Source organism: Bubalus bubalis, chromosome 14 (assembly GCF_019923935.1).
Source record: "Bubalus bubalis isolate 160015118507 breed Murrah chromosome 14, NDDB_SH_1, whole genome shotgun sequence".
Taxonomy (NCBI): domain Eukaryota; kingdom Metazoa; phylum Chordata; class Mammalia; order Artiodactyla; family Bovidae; genus Bubalus; species Bubalus bubalis.
Window position 1 is genome coordinate 57,631,582 of NC_059170.1, and position 18,119 is coordinate 57,649,700.

Here is an 18,119-nt window from a genome sequence, read left to right on the forward strand (position 1 = left end):
TATAAGTTCAACATTTAAAAATCAGTTTTATTTTTATATATAAGCAATGAGCAACTTGAAAATGAAACTGACTAAAGAGTTTCACTTACCATAGCATCAAAAAACACCTAGGAGTAAATTTAACCAAGAAGGTAAAAGATGTAATCTATACAACATCACTGAAAGAAATTTTAAAAGATCTAAAGAGATGGAAAGTGTGTTCATGGGCTGGAAGATCTAATACTGCTAAGATGGCAATATTCCCTAAATTGATCTACAGGTTTAAGTCAATTTAACAAAGCAGTGTGATACAAGCATAATGACAGACATACAGAACAACAGAATAAAACTGATCATCCAGAAATAAATCTCTACATCTTCAGTCAACTGGTTTTTTGACAACAGTGCCAATATTATTCAATAAAGAAAAAAATAATCTTTAAAAACAAAAATATAAAAAAGGGAGCTCCCTAGCTGTCCAGGGGTTAGGACTTGGTGTTTTTACTGCCATGATCCTGGGTTCAATCCCTGGATTGAACTATACCCCACAAGCTGCTCAGTGCCACCAAAAAAAAGAAAAGAAATTTTTTTAACAAATGGTCCTTAGGACAAGTATATATCCAAGTGCAAAAGAATTAATTTAGACCTCTATCTCACATAATATACAAAAATTAATTCCAAATGAATCAAAGACTCAAATGTAAGAACTAAAACTATAAAATGCTTAGAAGGAACCAGAGGTATAGATCTTTCTGACCTGAGATTAGGCAATGGTTTCTTAAATATCATACCAAGGCATATGTACAAAAGAAAAAACAGATAAACTGAGCTTCATAGAAATAAAAAAGAAAAATACGTGAACCAAAGCACACTATCAAGAAAGTAAAAAAAGAAAATCCACACATTTGGAGAAAATATTTTCAAATAATTTATCTGATAAGAGCCTCAGATCTAGAATTTATAAAAACTCATATAACACCAAAACGCAAAAGCCCAATTAAAATATGGACATATTTCTAAAGAGATAAATAAATGACCAATAAACACCCAAAAATAAACTCAACATCATCAGTCACTGGGGAAATGTATAAAAAGATTTTCTACCTTTTGCGCTTTAAAAAATTTAAAGTTTCCTTGTAAGAATACCCAAAATAAATAAATATAAATATCTTCCAGCCACTTTTCAAAATTTACTAGGGGAAGGGACGGAGTGGGAGGTTGGGGTTTGCAGACATAAGCTATATATATGGAATGGATAAAACAACAAGGTCCCACTGTATAGCACAGAGAACTATATTCAACATCCTGTGATAAACCATAATGGAGAAGAATATAAAAAAGAATGCATAGATGTATAACTGAATCACTTTCCTGTACAGCAGAAATGAAAACAACACTCTAAATCAACTACACTTCAGTAAAAATGTTTAATAGGAAACAAAAGTAGCTATCTATCTATCTATCCTTTCCCACAAAGCGTACATATTTGGTGCTAATAAGCATAGTAGAGAAAACTGCTATGAATTGCACTGATCCAGAATGGGTAGTCCTGAATAATGCATGAAATGAAAATCTCCATGTCAGAGCCAGAAGAAGGTTTTCTTGCAGCTTGCTTAAATGTTCGTTTTATATATACTACAAACAAAAAAAGTTTTGTTTTTTCTTGATTAGCCTTAGAAAAAGGAAAAGGCAATTTGTTTTCAGAAACCATATTGTAGGGAATAGGAAAATTGTTCTTCTGGCATTGAGTTTCTTAATCTCTCTCCATTCCCTTTCATTTAAAATAGTTCCTCATTTTTCCTTTTGAACATATACTTGACTTTCCTGAGCCTAGAGATAGATAAAATCTGTCCCTTTCTCCTTTCTTTTTCTGAAAAGAAACAGTTTCAGGTTCAAATAAAGTGCATTGCATGAACAGCCTGCCAGTGAGGTGGGGTGGTGGGAATGTCTGTCCTGGGCGCAGGTAACAATTTCTGTATAGACTTTTAGGCAATAATAATAAGTCAAAGTTGTTCTGCTTTTTATCACCACCTTATGGTGGTAATTCTAAACAATGTCAGTGATAAAACAACTCCTCCCTGAAGGAGTGGACCACTTTCACTTCCCTCCTCTAACTTGCTCCACTTCTATACTGCACTATTAAGAAATAAAAGACTTGTGACTTTCCTTTGCATTGGCATGGTAGTCTTTGTCTGTATGGCTCTCAAATGTGGGAAGAGACCCCTAAAGCAAAAGGGGGAAATTTAATAAAAGTGATGAGATCCTTAAGTTCCAGGATAATAGTATCATTTCTAGTGACAGATGAGATCCTATTCCTTTTTCATATTTTCTTCAAGTTTTCAGAGCTACTGGAATTCTGTAAACACTGCCATTGATCAGTAAGAGATCAGGATACAGGAAAAGAAATATTCAAAAATTTTACTAAGCCCTGAGGGAAATGGCTGAAATAAAACAAGAACTCAGGTCTTTCCTGTTTATCCTATTCTCAAGAGACTAGAATAATCATTTTATTTATCAGTACTGATAACTGCCTTGGAATTTTCAGCCTTAGAGAGGTGAGATTTACTTTTCATAAATTTGAAATAAAAAATGAAGTTCTTATGAAAATGAGAATATGGCATTCAAGGGATGTTATCCCTTAGCTCAGGCTACCTTTATCCCTCAAGCCACCTTGGGTCGGGTCTGCCCAAACCTGGATCCTCAGCTTTCTCTTCAGTCTGTGGCCTTCCCCATATCATTCCAATGAATTCCCTTTTTGCTTAATTTAGCTATAGTCAGTGTCTGTGGTTTGCAACCAAAACCCCCTACGTGACATATTTACATATATTTCTATCATGTTTAAGATGTACAACAACTCTACAGGCGGGGTGAGAAGTAATTCTCAGATGTTAAAGTCATTTACTCTTGGCTGTATAAATAATTAATGGCAGAACTGAAATTCAAATTTGGATTTGTAAAGATTTATGTCTTTGCTCTCGATCATGTTACTATTAATATAAAATCTTTGAATCCCTTTCTTGAGGACCATGTGTTGCTTGCCTATAAGAGTTATCTACCAGAGACATCCCTGCAGCTCCATTCATTATAACCATCCGCCCATTCATTCACTTAACAAATGTGTGAATGCATATAACATGGGCAAGATGCAGCACTAAGGATGGGGGACAGAAAGCTGGCTCAGTCAGTCACTTCCCTCGGGTTGCTCTCATTCCTCTGGCATGCTGACTCTTCAGTTTACAGCCTTAAACAATATTGGAATCAGTTCCATTTAAACAATATGGAAAAAACAGTATAATATAAACCCATATGGTTCAGACAGGATAAGAATAATTCAGCTCATTAAATTAGAAATAGTTTCCACTCGATTTAAGCCTTCAGTAGGTAATCCTTCACTGCAATGCCTTCTAGAGACACACAGAGAGAAAACAGTTTGAATTATAGTCTTTAAAATAAACAAAAGAAGGATGAAGTGATCTAGTTTACCAAATCCCAATTATCTGCATACCACTCTCAAGATTCCTGCCTGTATCTGTGTACCAGCTAATATTTTCTTTAAATTTCTTCTATTTAAAATATTTTAAAGAAAATTTTACATTGCCACTTTACAGGAAGAACTGATAGATAATCCACACATAGAATGTAATGATGAAAATGAATACAGTGAAATAAAAAGAATAGATTTCATCTAGGTCGTATTGTAACGGGAGTCTCTAAGCCTGAAGTTTGATCTGCTCTTTGTTGTAAAGGAAAATTAGCAACTGCTAGGCAGGTGTTAAAGACCTATTATTTCCAAACTAATTTTTCTCCTGGAAATAATCAGAAGGATAGAAAGAGAACCTGAATGGAAGGAATCTTCTTGCTTTATGATTCTGTGTTATTTATTGGATTGGCAAAAAGTTTCGTAACGTCATATGGAAAAACTAGAATGAACTTTTTGGCCAACCCAATAATGTTGTGTTTTTGTCCCACGATCAGCCTCTTGTGGACCATGGTGTCATGTGTTTCAGACACTTGAGGACATGCAACAAGTCAGGGGAATAGGAATGTGTTAGGTGTGGAGGGAACTGTGGGAAGCTGCTTCCAATTCTGCAGCTGACATTTTCATTCATTCATTTATCAACTACTAAGCATTAAGCACCCACCATGTGTCAGTCATTGTGCTAAGAGCTGGGGATTCAATGTAAGACCCTCACTTCAAGGAGAAGATAATTAGTTAAAAATAAAAAAAAAATAATTACATAAGCAAACTGTAGCATATAAAAGAGGACCCTAAGACTCATAGGGAGAGAGGCCATTCTCAAGTCTCAAGAGGCCATCTATTCTTTTCGGAATTCCAGAAGTCTTACTGTCCACGATAGGCTGTCAATGTCAATAGACTGTCAATTTCCTTTAGTGAGCACTGGTTGAAAAACAGTTATCATATAAGGAATAGAGATTGAAACGGACATGAGAGCAAAGTGAGCTGTGATATGGAAATAATAATGTCAGCATCAGGAAGAACATTAGAGACTCACCTGGTGGTGGTTTAGTTGCTAAGTCATGTTCGACTCTTGCGCCCCCGTGGACTGTAGCCTGCCAGGCTTCTCAGTCCATAGGATTCTCCAGGCAAGAATACTGGAGTGGGTTGCCACTTCCCTCTCCAAGAGACTCATCTAATCCTTTCTTTTGTAGGAAATACAAAACGATAATTTCCTAGATGCTAAACTGAGATTTAAACTGGACCTCCTGAAGTTACTATACGACATACATAAGAAAGGAATCTTGAGAGAGTTAAGGATATCTACATTTGTTCCAAAAAGATAATTGGGAGTGTTCCTAGTTATTAAAGTAAGTACAAAAAATAATAAGAGAAATGGAGCGGAATGAATTGGCAGAGTGGCACTGACATGAATTCACTACTAGTGAGAAGCTACAGTATAGCACAGGGAACTCAGCTCAGTGCTCTGTGATGACCTTAGAGGGGTGAGACGGTGGAGGGGAGGTGGGAGGGAGGCTCAAGAGTGAGGGGAGGATATATGTGTATACCTATAGCTGATTCACGCTGATGTACAGTAGAAACTAACACAACATTGTAAAGCAATTACACTCCAATTTTAAGTGGGATTCTTGCATAATAGAGAGTATGCAATGATCACATTTTAATAAATGTTGAAGGGGTGGCATTTAAAGACAAATATTTAAAGACATATTTATGTCATCTAAGATAAACTGTCGCATGCATGGGCCGTATCAAGATACATTTATCGAGAAATACTTACGGTCAAATTAGCATGAACATATAAATGGCCTACTGTGATTATTAAAGCAGCTTTAATCCTGATCAACATAATGGGTTTCTTCTACTGAACTACAGTGTTATCCTGCAGGAGAAATGTAAGGGAAAGCCCTGGAATCATTTCCAGCTACCCCTACTCTTTGTGGACTGGTAATTTATTTTATCGCCTCTTTCTTCCTAATATTTATCATATACACTGAAAAGACTTTTTTAAAGATTTTTTTGATACGGACTATTCTTAACATCTTTATTGAATTTGTTACAATATTGCTTCTGTTTTATTAATTGTTTTTTTGGCCATAATGCACATGGAATCTTAGCTCCTCAACCAGGGATCAAACCTGTATCCCCTCTGCATTGGAAGGCCAAGTTTTAACCATTGGACTGCCAGGGAAATCCCTACATTTTTAAAAGTAGGTGATTTTGAAACGAAACTATAAGGGAATTTACTGTGTTCTCCAATTTATAAGGCTGATAAGCACTGGAGAATATTGGATAAGGAACGAAACCAAGAACACCATTTTTTGGAAATTCACCCAAGGAATAAAAGCAGGATTGCCCTGGGGTGTGGAACTTGGGAATGGAGGACAGCAGCTTTTTGTCTGGTAAGCATATTGCTGAATTCTACTATACAGGATTCTTTGATAACTCTGGGCTTGATTATTTCAGCTGTATTGTCTTTCTTCCTGTTCTTAGTGAGTAAATACTATTTCACATTCATTGTAGACTTATTTTTTTGTTCAGAATTAACCTTTCCATAACCAATGGCACATTCTACTAAAGCATGTTGCTCAAATTCAATTGTATTAGAGGTTTTCCTACAGAATCTTAAAGATATTGCCTTGAAAATGAAAAACATATACTATTTTACTACCTAAATTCCTGAAATTTAACCATTAAAGTGGCTGACTGAGCTTGCAATTATATGCTAAGCAAAACACTTTGATCCTCCCATGGGAATGAGAACTAATAAAATATACCTGTGAAGCTTGAGAGTGACAGTTCCATAAACAGTAGCAAAACCGAGAAGGCGGACCCATCTTAGGAGAATACAGCGAAATGTGCTTGGCTCAAAGTACAAAATAACAACCTGTGGGATGAGAAGAGAGAGAAAGAGATCTTCAGGATCAGCTGATGACCCACAGACTAAAATCAGTATTTCATAATCTGATGTTTAATACATGTGTATTTTGACATGAGCATGTATTCATGTGAGTAAAACACTAAAATATGATTTTGATCATTCACTGTCCAAATCAAAAAGTCTCCTTATGGCTTTCAAATCAGATTTAAAGTATTTAATTCTAACTTTCAGGCGTTTCCAGCAATTGTCTCTAAATTTCTATTATGTCCAAGCTTAAGTTCAGTTCAATTCAGTTGCTCAGTCGTGTCCGACCCCATGAATTGCAGCATGCCAGGCCTCCCTGTCCATCACCAACTCCCGGAGTTCACTCAAACTCACGTCCATCGAGTCACTGATGCCATCCAGCCATCTCATCCTCTGTCATCCCCTTTTCCTCCTGCCCCCAACCCTCCCAGCATCAGTGTCTTTTCCAATGAGTCAGCTCTTCACATGAGGTGGCCTAAGTACTGGAGTTTCAGCTTTGGCATCAGTCCTTCCAAAGAAATCCCAGGGCTGATCTCATTTAGAATGGACTGGTTGGATCTCCTTGCAGTCCAAAGGACTCTCAAGAGTCTTCTCCAACACCACAGTTCAAAAGCATCAATTCTTCGGCACTCAGCTTTCTTCACAATCCAACACTCACATCCATACATGACCACAGAAAAAACCATAGCCTTGACTAGATGGACCTTTGTTGGCAAAGTAATGTCTCTGCTTTTGAATATGCTATCTAGGTTGGTCATAACTTTCCTTCCAAGGAGTAAGCATCTTTTAATTTCATGGCTGCAGTCACCATCTGCAGTGATTTTGGAGCCCAAAAAAATAAAGTCTGACACTGTTTCCATTGTTTCCCCATCTATTTCCCATGAAGTGATGGGATGGGATGCCATGATCTTAGTTTTCTGAATGTTGAGCTTTAAGCCAACTTTTTCACTCTCCACTTTCACTTTCATCAAGAGGCTCTGTAGTTCCTCTTCACTTTCTGCCATAAGGATGGTGTCATCTGCATATCTGAAGTTATTGATATTTCTCCCAGCAATCTTGATTCTAGCTTGTGCTTCTTCCAGCCCAGCATTTCACATGATGTACTCTGCATATAAGTTAAATAAGCAGGGTGACAATATACAGCCTTGACGTACTCATTTTCCTATTTGGAACCAGTCTGTTGTCCAAACTTAAATGTCTTTATTTCCCCAGACGGGACAGCCAGATGTGCTTTCACTGCCTGCCTTTCTCACCTGGAGCCTTGCCTTGTCCTGTATCCACACTTTTGGTAATATCTTCTGCCCCCATATGAAATACCCCTGAGAGGATTATCTGTACTGCATCCCAATCCCCCATAAATCTACCAAAAGTAGGAAACCCATAAAAAATCTCGCTACTGGAAGAACTACCTAAGGCATATTTTCAAGAACTCTTCCCATTTTTCTTTCCAATACTAGCAGCTACTGCTAGATACAAAGATATTTTATTTGAAGTGTGTGAAGCAGGATAGAAGTGAGGTGCTTTTGGCACTAAGTAACCTAAGGACCAAAGAACACGTACAACTGCTGAGTGCATGAGCACAAGATATAAACTGCTCGCAGAGGTGTAGGAGGGCGGGGTGAGGGAAAGAGAGACACATTTAGGGCCAGCGAGAAAGTGTGTCACCCCTGAACCCCCAATTTCCTTTTACCTTTAATATTGCCTCTCAGGAACTCACTATGCTTTGCCTAGAGGTTTGTTTCCCCCAATTTTGTTGAGAGGAAGCCTTCTGTGTTAAGGTCTAAGGCGGGGTGTACCCCATGGGCATTTTAAGGAACTGGTTCTTCAACACTGCAAGTTTCTTCCTTTAAAAAAAAATCTATTCATTTATTTGGCTGCATTGGGTCTTAGCTGTGGCATGAGAACTCTTTTAGTCGTGGTATGTGGGATCTAGTTCCCTGACCAAGGATCCAACCTGGACCCCCTGCACTTGGAGTGTGGAATCTAAGCCACCAGACCACCAGTGAAGTCCCTGGAAGTTTCTTCAGAGGCTTACAAAAATCAATCAACTGATTAAAGTGGTGGGATGTGCTAGGCATTATAATAAACTTCAGAGCAGTGCCCCCATTTTCAAACAAATTTGCACAGATTATCCACCCATTTGATCAAACATGATTTTTTTTTTTTAGCTAGCTTTAAAGTCAGCTTGATTGCTTATACTATTTGGATACCGAACACAACAAATTCAGGAAGAAAAGAGAAGCACAGAGAAAAGAATATACATTTTAAAAATATGTACAAAGTAGAAGAATCCTTTAAAATTATTTTATTTTGCAAATATAGATACAACACCAAAGATAGAAAATTGACCTCTGCTGTGTTTGTTCAGTGGGTACAAGGCTGGGTGCTTCTCTGGAAGAATAATGCTTAAAAGATAGACCAGTCAGTGGCCAGCACAGTCCAGTGCTCTGTCCAAAGCTCTGATATTGAAAGGCATGCCACTCCTGTTTCACACCTGGTATTTTAAGGATCTGAGCAAGTTTCCTAGTAGTGTCAGACATAGCAATTCTTTCCTAATTGACTCATCAAGCATTACTTGCTCCAGGTCAGTGAAATTGGCTGTGAATTAAACCGCTTTTATAGGTGAAGGTGTTACACTGGGGTTTCTGTTAGTAGGTGTGTGTAAGCAGTTTCATTTATTAAAAAAGAAGAATGACAGATGCTGGTGGTGAGACCTGTATTGATGAAGCTGCCATTTAATAAGGACCTGAAGGACTTCTGAGGCTTTAAGGACTTTCTCTAAACATCTATTGTGGTGTGCCTGTGTGCTCAGTCCTGTCCCACTCTTTGTGGTCCCATGGACTGTAGCCTGCCAGGCTCTCTCTCTGGGATTTCCCAGGCAAGAATACTGGAGTGAGTTGCCATTTTCTTCTCCAGAGAATCTTCCCAACCCAGGGACTGAACCTGAATCTCTTGTGTCTCCTGCATTGGCAGGCAGATTCTTCACCACTGTGCCATCTGTTTGGCCAAAAAGTTCATTTGGGTTTTCCGTAACATTTTATGGAAAAACCTGAAGAAACTTTTTGGCCAACCCAATACAATTTCCCTCAGCTTCATACAAGGGAAAGTCTTGCTAGTCAAATATTTTTCCAGGTCCACTCATCCCTCTCAAGTTTACTGTGCTCCCAACAATCATTATTGAACAAGCAAAAAATGACACATATCTTATTCTAATGGAGACCAGTCCATGAAAGTCACACTTGGAAATATCTAGTGCTAAAACTTAGTACTTACTCTATCCAGGTTTGCTATATTTTGAACTAGGAGGATGGAAATGTATCATTTAGGCATGACTGTATATATAAAAACACTTTTATACATGATTTGCTTTAAAAATAAGTAGATTCAAAGTCCTTGAATGTGTTGTAAATTATTTTTCTATATTTGGCAAGACATATGGTTCCATACACAGGAAATATTTAGGGTGAAGATGCATGTTCTGTAAATATTTAATTATCTAAAGTTGGATTTAAACTACAAAAAATAAAAAATACTTAATAAAATTACTACATACATGAAGGGATCTATGGTTGTGATTATGTCTTTATATAACCATGGTCTAAAAGTTATCACTTTGCACTTGGCTCCTACTATTCCAAAACAAAAAAAGGGATAATAGAAGAAAAATATAAAATATATAAATTTAAAATTTTATAATATATACAAGTAACATTTGGGGGTTATTATAACAGTAGATGGGATATGCCACAACCCCTCTAAAATTTCCAATGTAATACTCCCAAAGAAATAACAAGAAATGAAAGGGTGACATCTCTAAAAACTAAAGACAAAGATGACAAGATTCCACAATCTCAGCTATGATTCTACTCACTGCTTAGTAGAACTAACAAGCATCTTTTAAATAAAATACCACTTGCCTCATTCTCTAAACCACAGTAAGATCTGAAGACCCAAAGATAACAGAGAAAGATTTTCATTCACACTCCTTGTCAAGGTCTAACACTGAGACCCATAGGCTTCTACTAAACAAAACAAACAAATTCTAAAATTTTTGGTCATGCCCTAACTGTGCAGGAACTCTTTCTACATCAGTTGGTCCTGGAGCCTTCCAGCCCATCAACACGCCTCGTCCATCAGCTCCTCTCATCTCCGTCCATTCACAGGTTAGACCTCCCAGGATGCAGCATTCAGAAAAATGATGCTTAGCTCCCCAGGAAAAGCATGGCAAGGTGGAGAGAAGAGCACAGAGAGGATGTGCCTAGAAAGCACAAGGGAGCATCCCTAGTGTGTCTTCCCAACTTGCCACAAGAAAAGGCACTTTCCATAAATATCCCATCTTAACAAATGTAATAAAAACAAATGACTATTTTTTTTTAAACTTTTATACCCTCAGTTTAACAGAAACATCTACTTCTGCTTTATTGCCTACACCAAAGCCTTTGGCTGTGTGGATCACAACAAACTGTGGAAAATTCTGAAAGAGAAGGGAATACCAGACCACTTTACCTGCCTTCTGAGAAATCTGTATGCAGGTCAAGAAGCAACAGTCAGAATTAGACATGAAACAACAGACTGGTTCCAAATAGGAAAAGGAGTATGTCAAGGGTGCATATTGTCACCCTGCTTATTTATCTTATATGCAGAGAACATCATGTGATGTACCAGGCTGGATGAAGAATAAGCTGGATTCAAGATTGCCGGGAGAAATATCAATAACCTCAGATATGCAGATGACACCACCCTTATGGCAGAAAGTGAAGAAGAACTAAAGAGCCTCTTGATTAAAGTGAAAGAGGAGAGGGAAAAAGTTGGCTTAAACCTCAACATTCAGAAAACTAAGATCATGGCATCTGTTCCCATCACTTCATGGCAAATAGATGGGGAAACAATGGAAACAGTGACAGACTTTATTTTTTTGGGGCTCCAAAATCACTGCAGATGGTGACTGCAGCCATGAAATTAAGATGCTTGCTCCTTGGAAGAAAAGTTATGACCAACCTAGACAGCATTTTAAAAAGCAGAGACATTACTTTGCCAACAAACATTCATCTATTCAATGCTATGGTTTTTCCAGTAGTCATGTATGGATGTGAGAGTTGGACTATAAAGAAAGCTGAGTGCCAAAGAATTGATGCTTTTGAACTGTGGTGTTGGAGAAGACTCTTGAGAGTCCCTTGGACTGGCAGGAGATCCAACCCAATCCATCCTAAAGGAAATCAGTCCTGAATATTCATTGGAAGGACTGATGTTGAAGCTGAAGGCCCGATGTTGAAGCCAGCACTTTGGCCACTTGATGCAAAGAACTGACTCATTTGAAATGACCCTGATGCTGGGAAAGACTGAAGGCAGGAGGAAAAGGGGACAACAGAGGATGAGATGGTTGGATGGCATCGCCAACTCAATGGGCATGAGTTTGAGTAAACTCCGGGAGTTGGTGATGGACAGGGAGGCCTGGCATTGCAAAGAGTCGGACACGACTAAGGGACTAAACTGAACTGAAATGAACCGCCCTAAGTGGCAGTCTGGGCTCCACCACTAATTGGACATTTGACCTGGGACATGTGACACAGAGCTTAAGGACACAAATGCCTTAAGTTCTGTGGACGTGTTTCCTCAGAAGCTTAATGAAAATAATGAAAACTCCTATAGTATTAATAGAAGCACTGAATAAACCACAGATAAATGAAGAAACATCAGTTTTATCCTTATCCTTCCAGGGAGGGTGAGGAAAGTTTCTAAGACCTAATAAAATGCACTAAGAATTCTACTTTTAGAAAAACTGTTCCACATATACGTGCATACAAAATAAGCAAAGATGTATATCCAGGAATAATCACTAAAGCATTCTGTGCAATAGAAAAACAATGAAAATATTCTCCCACCAAGAAGGGATGCCTTAAACCTATAATTCATGTTATAGCCATACAAAATGCAAAGCCATGAATTTCAAAATAATAAATGGATCTGACTCTGTTGCTGTAGAAACATCTTTAAGATAAATTGTAAATGAAAATAAAGTTGCATAAGAGTATTAAGATATGATTCTGTTTCTACATATGTAAAAAAGAAATGTCTGGCTGCTCATTCAATGGACAATTAAGACTATTTACCTCTGGGGTGGATGGCTTGGGGATTGAGGGGGTGGGGAAGGAGAGAAGGATTTTTACTTTTTAACATATCTTTTGGTACTAGCTGTTTTTTTTTTATAATGAGAATGTATTACTTTGTAATAAACAAAAAAATTATGCAATAATTATAAATACCTGACTCTTAATGGGGTCTGGAGAGTTGTTTCTTTTTTTAACATTTTTTTTTTTGGAAGTGGACCCTTTTTAAAGCTTTTATTGTATTTTATTACAATATTGCTTCTGTTGTTTATGTTCTGTTTTTGACTGAGGGGCACGTGGGTTCTTAATTCCCTAACCAGGGACCAAAGTCCCACTCCTTGCTTTGGAAGGCAAAGTCTTAACCACTGGATCACCAGAGAAGTTGCTGGAGAGTTGTTTCTAAGTACTAGGGATCTGAGAGTGAAATGGAAAAGGTACCATATATGATATCTATGAACTGACATTATATGGAGGCAGCAAGATACAGAAAAATGACCTCAGAGAAACTGGAGGATCTTCAGAACCCCGGACCTCAGTAAAGAAATAAAAGGCGCCACAGAAATCACAGAAAGAGAGTAGAAGTATAGCATTTTGAGAAGAAAGGATAAAAAATGACAAAGATTCACAGTACCTAAAAGATGATTAAAAGCAAAAGCTTTTTTTCTTTTTTCTTTTTTACTGCCCAGAAGAGAATACACAAGATGCTCATTCACCGAGCCATTTCCTGGTCTCAGGCGGCCCCTGGCCCTTGGCCATCTGTTTACCTGAGCTTTGTGGGTCATCCTCTCTCCCTGAGACTCTTGCATCCACCATTCACTCAGAAAAACCATCTCTCTGTTCAGAGTCTGAAGACTTGCCAATTTGTTAAAGAAAGTGTGCAGAACCCAGAAAACAACAGGTTCTATAAACAACGCTAAAAGTCTAAAAAAGGAATGATTCACGCTACAGTCACAAGTCCTTCCACCCTCTGTGGGGAGGCAGGCAGTGCCAGGACCCACCCTCAACGCCCTGAGCAGAAAGAAGCCTGGATTCCTTGAGAAGCCAAGGAATACAGGGAAAGACTTCAGTATTTGGAGACATAAGGGACTTCTCTGCCACTTACTAACTGCATGACCTTGAGCAGCTCATTCTATCTCCTCCTTCATCTGGGAAGCTGAGTTAATAACGTTTCCCCTCCCTGGCCCCCAGGATGGGGAAGAAATGTATGTGAAAGCACTGATCAGCTAGAGTGGTGTAATTATTTCTCCTACACTTATTCCTTCAGGACTGATGCAAAACCCTTTTTTCTTTTGTTTAAAATAAGCATTAGGTGATTCTACCTGATCTTTATAAATGCTCTCTTGATGGCAAATTAACATAAACATCAAATTGCTGTGATGAGGGAACTGTTCTGGCAGCCTGGTTCAGTCTGAGTCATGCACTGCCTTTCTCCTTCGGGAGAGGACACATTCTTATTACTCAGTTCCAAATAAAAGGCTGAAAATAAAGATCTAAGTTTAACTGTGGGGTACCATAAAAGCTCTTCAAGAATGTGTCAGTAAGCATTAACAAATGGATTTCTCAATATATTTTTAATCCTCCTCTTATTCCCTTTCCTGTTCTGTAGTGCTCTGCTTAACATGTAATCACTGCTGATAATAAAAATCAGTCTTTACATGGAACTGTTACTGTTTATTGCATACCCGATTATCTAGTTCCTTGAATGGAGATACTCAGAAGGTTCAGTGACTTGCCCAAGATGATGTAGTTGAAACATGCTGAAGGTGGAATTATTCTAAATTGTCAACATTTTCATGTTTCTTTTTAATGAAAAGCTGTCTGGTATCCAAAGGTCACATTTTCTTATTGGTAAAAAAAGCAAGTTATTAATTGCTCTCCAATGGAAGTAGTTCGAAGTCAATGTTCTTCAGATAATTATTTTTCCTCATGTAGACAGAACCCTACTCCTTTTGAAATCCTTGCAATTTCCTGTGCCCCTCCACCCTCATCTCTACAAGAACTGAACTTGAAGGTCTTTCCCATGCACAGAATCTTCTTTGTCACGTCCTGCTATTCAATATGTTCTGCACATCCACACACTCTAACTTCACAATTCCTTGGCCTCCTCGACTCCTCTGTCTTTCTCAGATGAGGGGAAATCTACATGGCCCACGAGGAAGGTGGGTATCACCTGGAAAAGCTGTCTTGGACCATACACCACAGGCTCAAGGCCACGGGAATAAAGCTGTTTCGAGGAATACTACTTGCTTGCTACCTTAAGGACATCTTTATCTTGGTGAACAGAAGTTATATGATTTATTTTGCCACAGGTTTTCCAGCCAAAATACAAATCTGATAAAATCTTACCCTTGCCTAGAAACCACCCTTGGCTTCCTGTTTTACATTTAAGTAAAGTTTACATTGCTCAAAATGGTTTACAAAGTCCCTTCTTCTGTGTCCCCATCATCCTTTATTGGTTCTCTCTCGCAATACCACCTCTTCTCTGTGCTCAGAGTCCTTTTTTCCTTTATTATGGAACATATTACATGGCATTGCAATACCATTTGTACACTAGATCTCTGCTCCACTGGGCAATATGTTCAATTTATGCCAGTGGAATGAATAAATGGAAGTGGTTTTCATCTAGGAATCATCAGCTCCAAATTCAGAAGGTTTAACAAACTAAAAGCACTAAGATAAATTAAGAAGTATGATAACATGTCCAAGTCACAGAGAAAGGAGGAGCTCTTGGAATAACCTTTGGTAAGGGTCATGGAATAAGATGAGCCACTATATCCTCATAAGACAAGTACAACTAGGAAGTGTCATAAATAGTTTAATTTTTTCTTTAAACTTGTGGCTGCACCAAGTGGCATGTGGGATCTTAGTTCCCTGACCAGGAATCAAACCTGTGCCCCCTGCAGTGGAAGTGCAGAGTCTTACTGCACTTCCACTGGACTGTCAGAAGTCACAATAGTTCAATTTTAAAGGCACTTAATAAAAGGGTAATTTTAAAATATTTTTCTTCCTGGTTGTCACAGTGCCTATTAGAATCATCTTTTTTATCTATAAAAAATTCCTAATGAAATTTATCTGAAAGGATTAGAGTGATGACAACTAACTGAAAGCACTTAGGATAGAATAAGTTCTAGAAAGCAGAGGTATAGGATAAGGAAGTTTTGATGGGCAGTAGACCCCGGTTCGATTCCTGGGTCGGGAAGATCTGCTGGAGAAGGGATAGGCTACCCACTCCAGTACTCTAGGGCTTCCCTTGTGGTTCAGCTGATAAAGAATGTGCCTGTAATGCAGGAGACCTGGGTTCGATCCCTGGGTTTGGAAGATCTCCTGGAGAAAGGAAAGGCTACCCACTCCAGTATACTGGCCTGGAGAATTCCATGGACTATATATCCACCGGGTCGCAAAGAGTTGGACATGACTGAGCAACTTTCACTTTCAGAAGGAAAGAGGGCTTCCCTGGTGGCTCAGTGTTAGGGAATCCACCTGTCAATGCAGGAGACACAGGTTTTATCCCTGGGTTGGGAAGATTCCCTGGAGAAGAAAATGGCAACCCACTCTAGTATTCTTGCCTGGGAAATCCCATGGACAGAGGAAGCCTGGTGGGATACAGTCCATGGAGTTGAATAAGAGTTGGGCATGACTAAGTGACTAAACAGCAACAAGAAGAAGGAAAGAAACTCTTCAGGACATGGCCTACAGAGTGGGGGAGCCCAGTGAGGCAGGCTCAAGATGTTAGAAGACAGCTGGTACCCAGGTTGGACAGTGTTTGGTACTGATGCAAGAAGAGGTGCTGAGGGAGGGACTGACTTCCTTGCGGTCCAGTGGGTAAGACCCCACACTTCCAATGCAGGGGTTGTGGGTTCGATCCCTGCTCAGGGATCTAAGATCCCACATGCCATGTGGCAAGGCCAAAAGTTTTTTAGAAGAAGAGGAGATGCTGAAAGGAGAGGAGCAGACCCCAGGTCTGTTTCCTGCTGCTTCCTATAAAGATGTTTTCTCGCTCCAAGAGTTTTGTCACATCAAAATCCCTTAATTTATGCAAGACCTCAAACAGACCTTTCGTCTGCGTCTATTTTCTCACGTATGTGCTTATTTGTCTGGGTAGCTGAGGAGCACTGTTCACTGGATATATTTTTAACCTTTCTTGCCTGATGCTGACTTACTGGCAGTAGCTGCTCTGGCTGCACCCTCTTGCCTGTGGTGGTGGGGTGGGAGTGGGGCAAGGGCACACAGCTGCAAAGGCTTCAGAGGCTGTCAGGTGGGCCTCCTGCCCATCAGCGGTGTCTGCTGCTGCTGCTAAGTCGCTTCAGTCGTGTCCAACTCTGTGTGACCCCATAGACTCCAGCCCACCAGGCTCCCCCGTCCCTGGGATTCTCCAGGCAAGAACACTGGAGTGGGTTGCCATTGCCTTCCCCAGCAGCAGTGTCTAGACAGGTCCTAAGTTCTGTGGATTCTCATCTGCAAGAACATTTCATGACCACAAGTCAGTTTGGGCTGTTCTTAAATTTCACAGAAATGGAATCACTGAGTGTGTATTCTGCTGTGAGACTGAATGACTATCACATGCTTGATGCAGAAGCCAGCTTTGAGTTGGCATGAGACGGTTTTTAGCCTTTGACAAAATTCGTGAGGAAAAAAAAAAATAAAGGAAAGGCCCTTTCTCATGTATGGTATGCCTGTTGCTTATGACTTTTAAAATTTGTCTTAGGCACATGTCTTCCCTGTTTTGAGCCTACCTTTTGTCTTTTTTGGAGGACACAGTTCAATTTCTTACACCATGGACATACCATCGCCAACCTCCCACCGGTCCCAAGGTGGGGGCATGTGCACCGGAATGAACTGCTATTTTTTTCTTAACTTAATAAGCACCCCTCCGATTCTGTTTTCGCTTTTTTGCTGTGCCAGATGGCATGCAGGGTCTTAATTCCCTGACCAGGGATAGAATCTGTGCCCCCTACATTGGAAGTGCAGAGGCTTAACTACTGGACCACCAGGGAAGTCTGGCAGTATTAGCGGAGGTGTTAGCACCTCCACTTTGATTTATAGGAACTCAAAATCAAGGGAAAAGGTTAACTGTTTGCTCTTTGAAATAAAATATGGATTAAATTAGAACTCTAAAATATATTTTATATAAAATAGAGAAATTGCCCAAGTACTGGGAAAGACTTTAGAATTTTCAAAAAATTTTCACATTCTGTCATTTCAGAAGCTACACGGTTACAGTTCCACTTTGGCTCAGGAGAGGGAGACCCCGCCTCAGGAGCACAAGCGGGATGTGCACACAGACCTCTAGTTGTCATCCACCCTCCTGACTCTCCCCCCAATGACCTAAATATATGAAGCGTTGAGGAGAAAAAGACACTATTCTGTGGGAATGGAATGAAACTATAATTTGTTTGTGGTGTCATACTAAAGCAGTTAGGTCAGAAGGGCCAGTGGGGTTTTTGTTTGTTTAACTCAAACTGATGAGAAAGTAAGACTATATGCAAACTACTGCTGCTGGCTTGCCAAGGAGGAGCAAAAAAAAAAAAAAAAAAAAAAAGCCAATGGGTGGAACAGGGCAGATATGGATGTAGGACCAAGGTCTCTAACACAATAGATCAGGCCTCCCTGTACTTCCACTGGCAGGCATGAAGGATTTTTCTTTTTAATT

General features: G+C 39.3%; 1 protein-coding gene across 2 annotated transcripts in view; it reads right to left on the bottom strand.

Moving 5' to 3' along the window:
- Nucleotides 1–18,119, bottom strand: part of GPR158 (G protein-coupled receptor 158) — a 302,630-nt gene that overhangs the window by 32,960 nt on the left and 251,551 nt on the right. The window contains exon 6 of one of the 2 annotated variants that reach the window (XM_006075956.4): nucleotides 6,235–6,344. The exons of the other annotated variant lie outside the window; for it this stretch is intronic. Coding sequence (XP_006076018.4) covers nucleotides 6,235–6,344 — 110 coding nt within the window. The remainder of the gene's footprint in view (nucleotides 1–6,234; nucleotides 6,345–18,119) is intronic. 2 annotated transcript variants of the gene reach the window in all.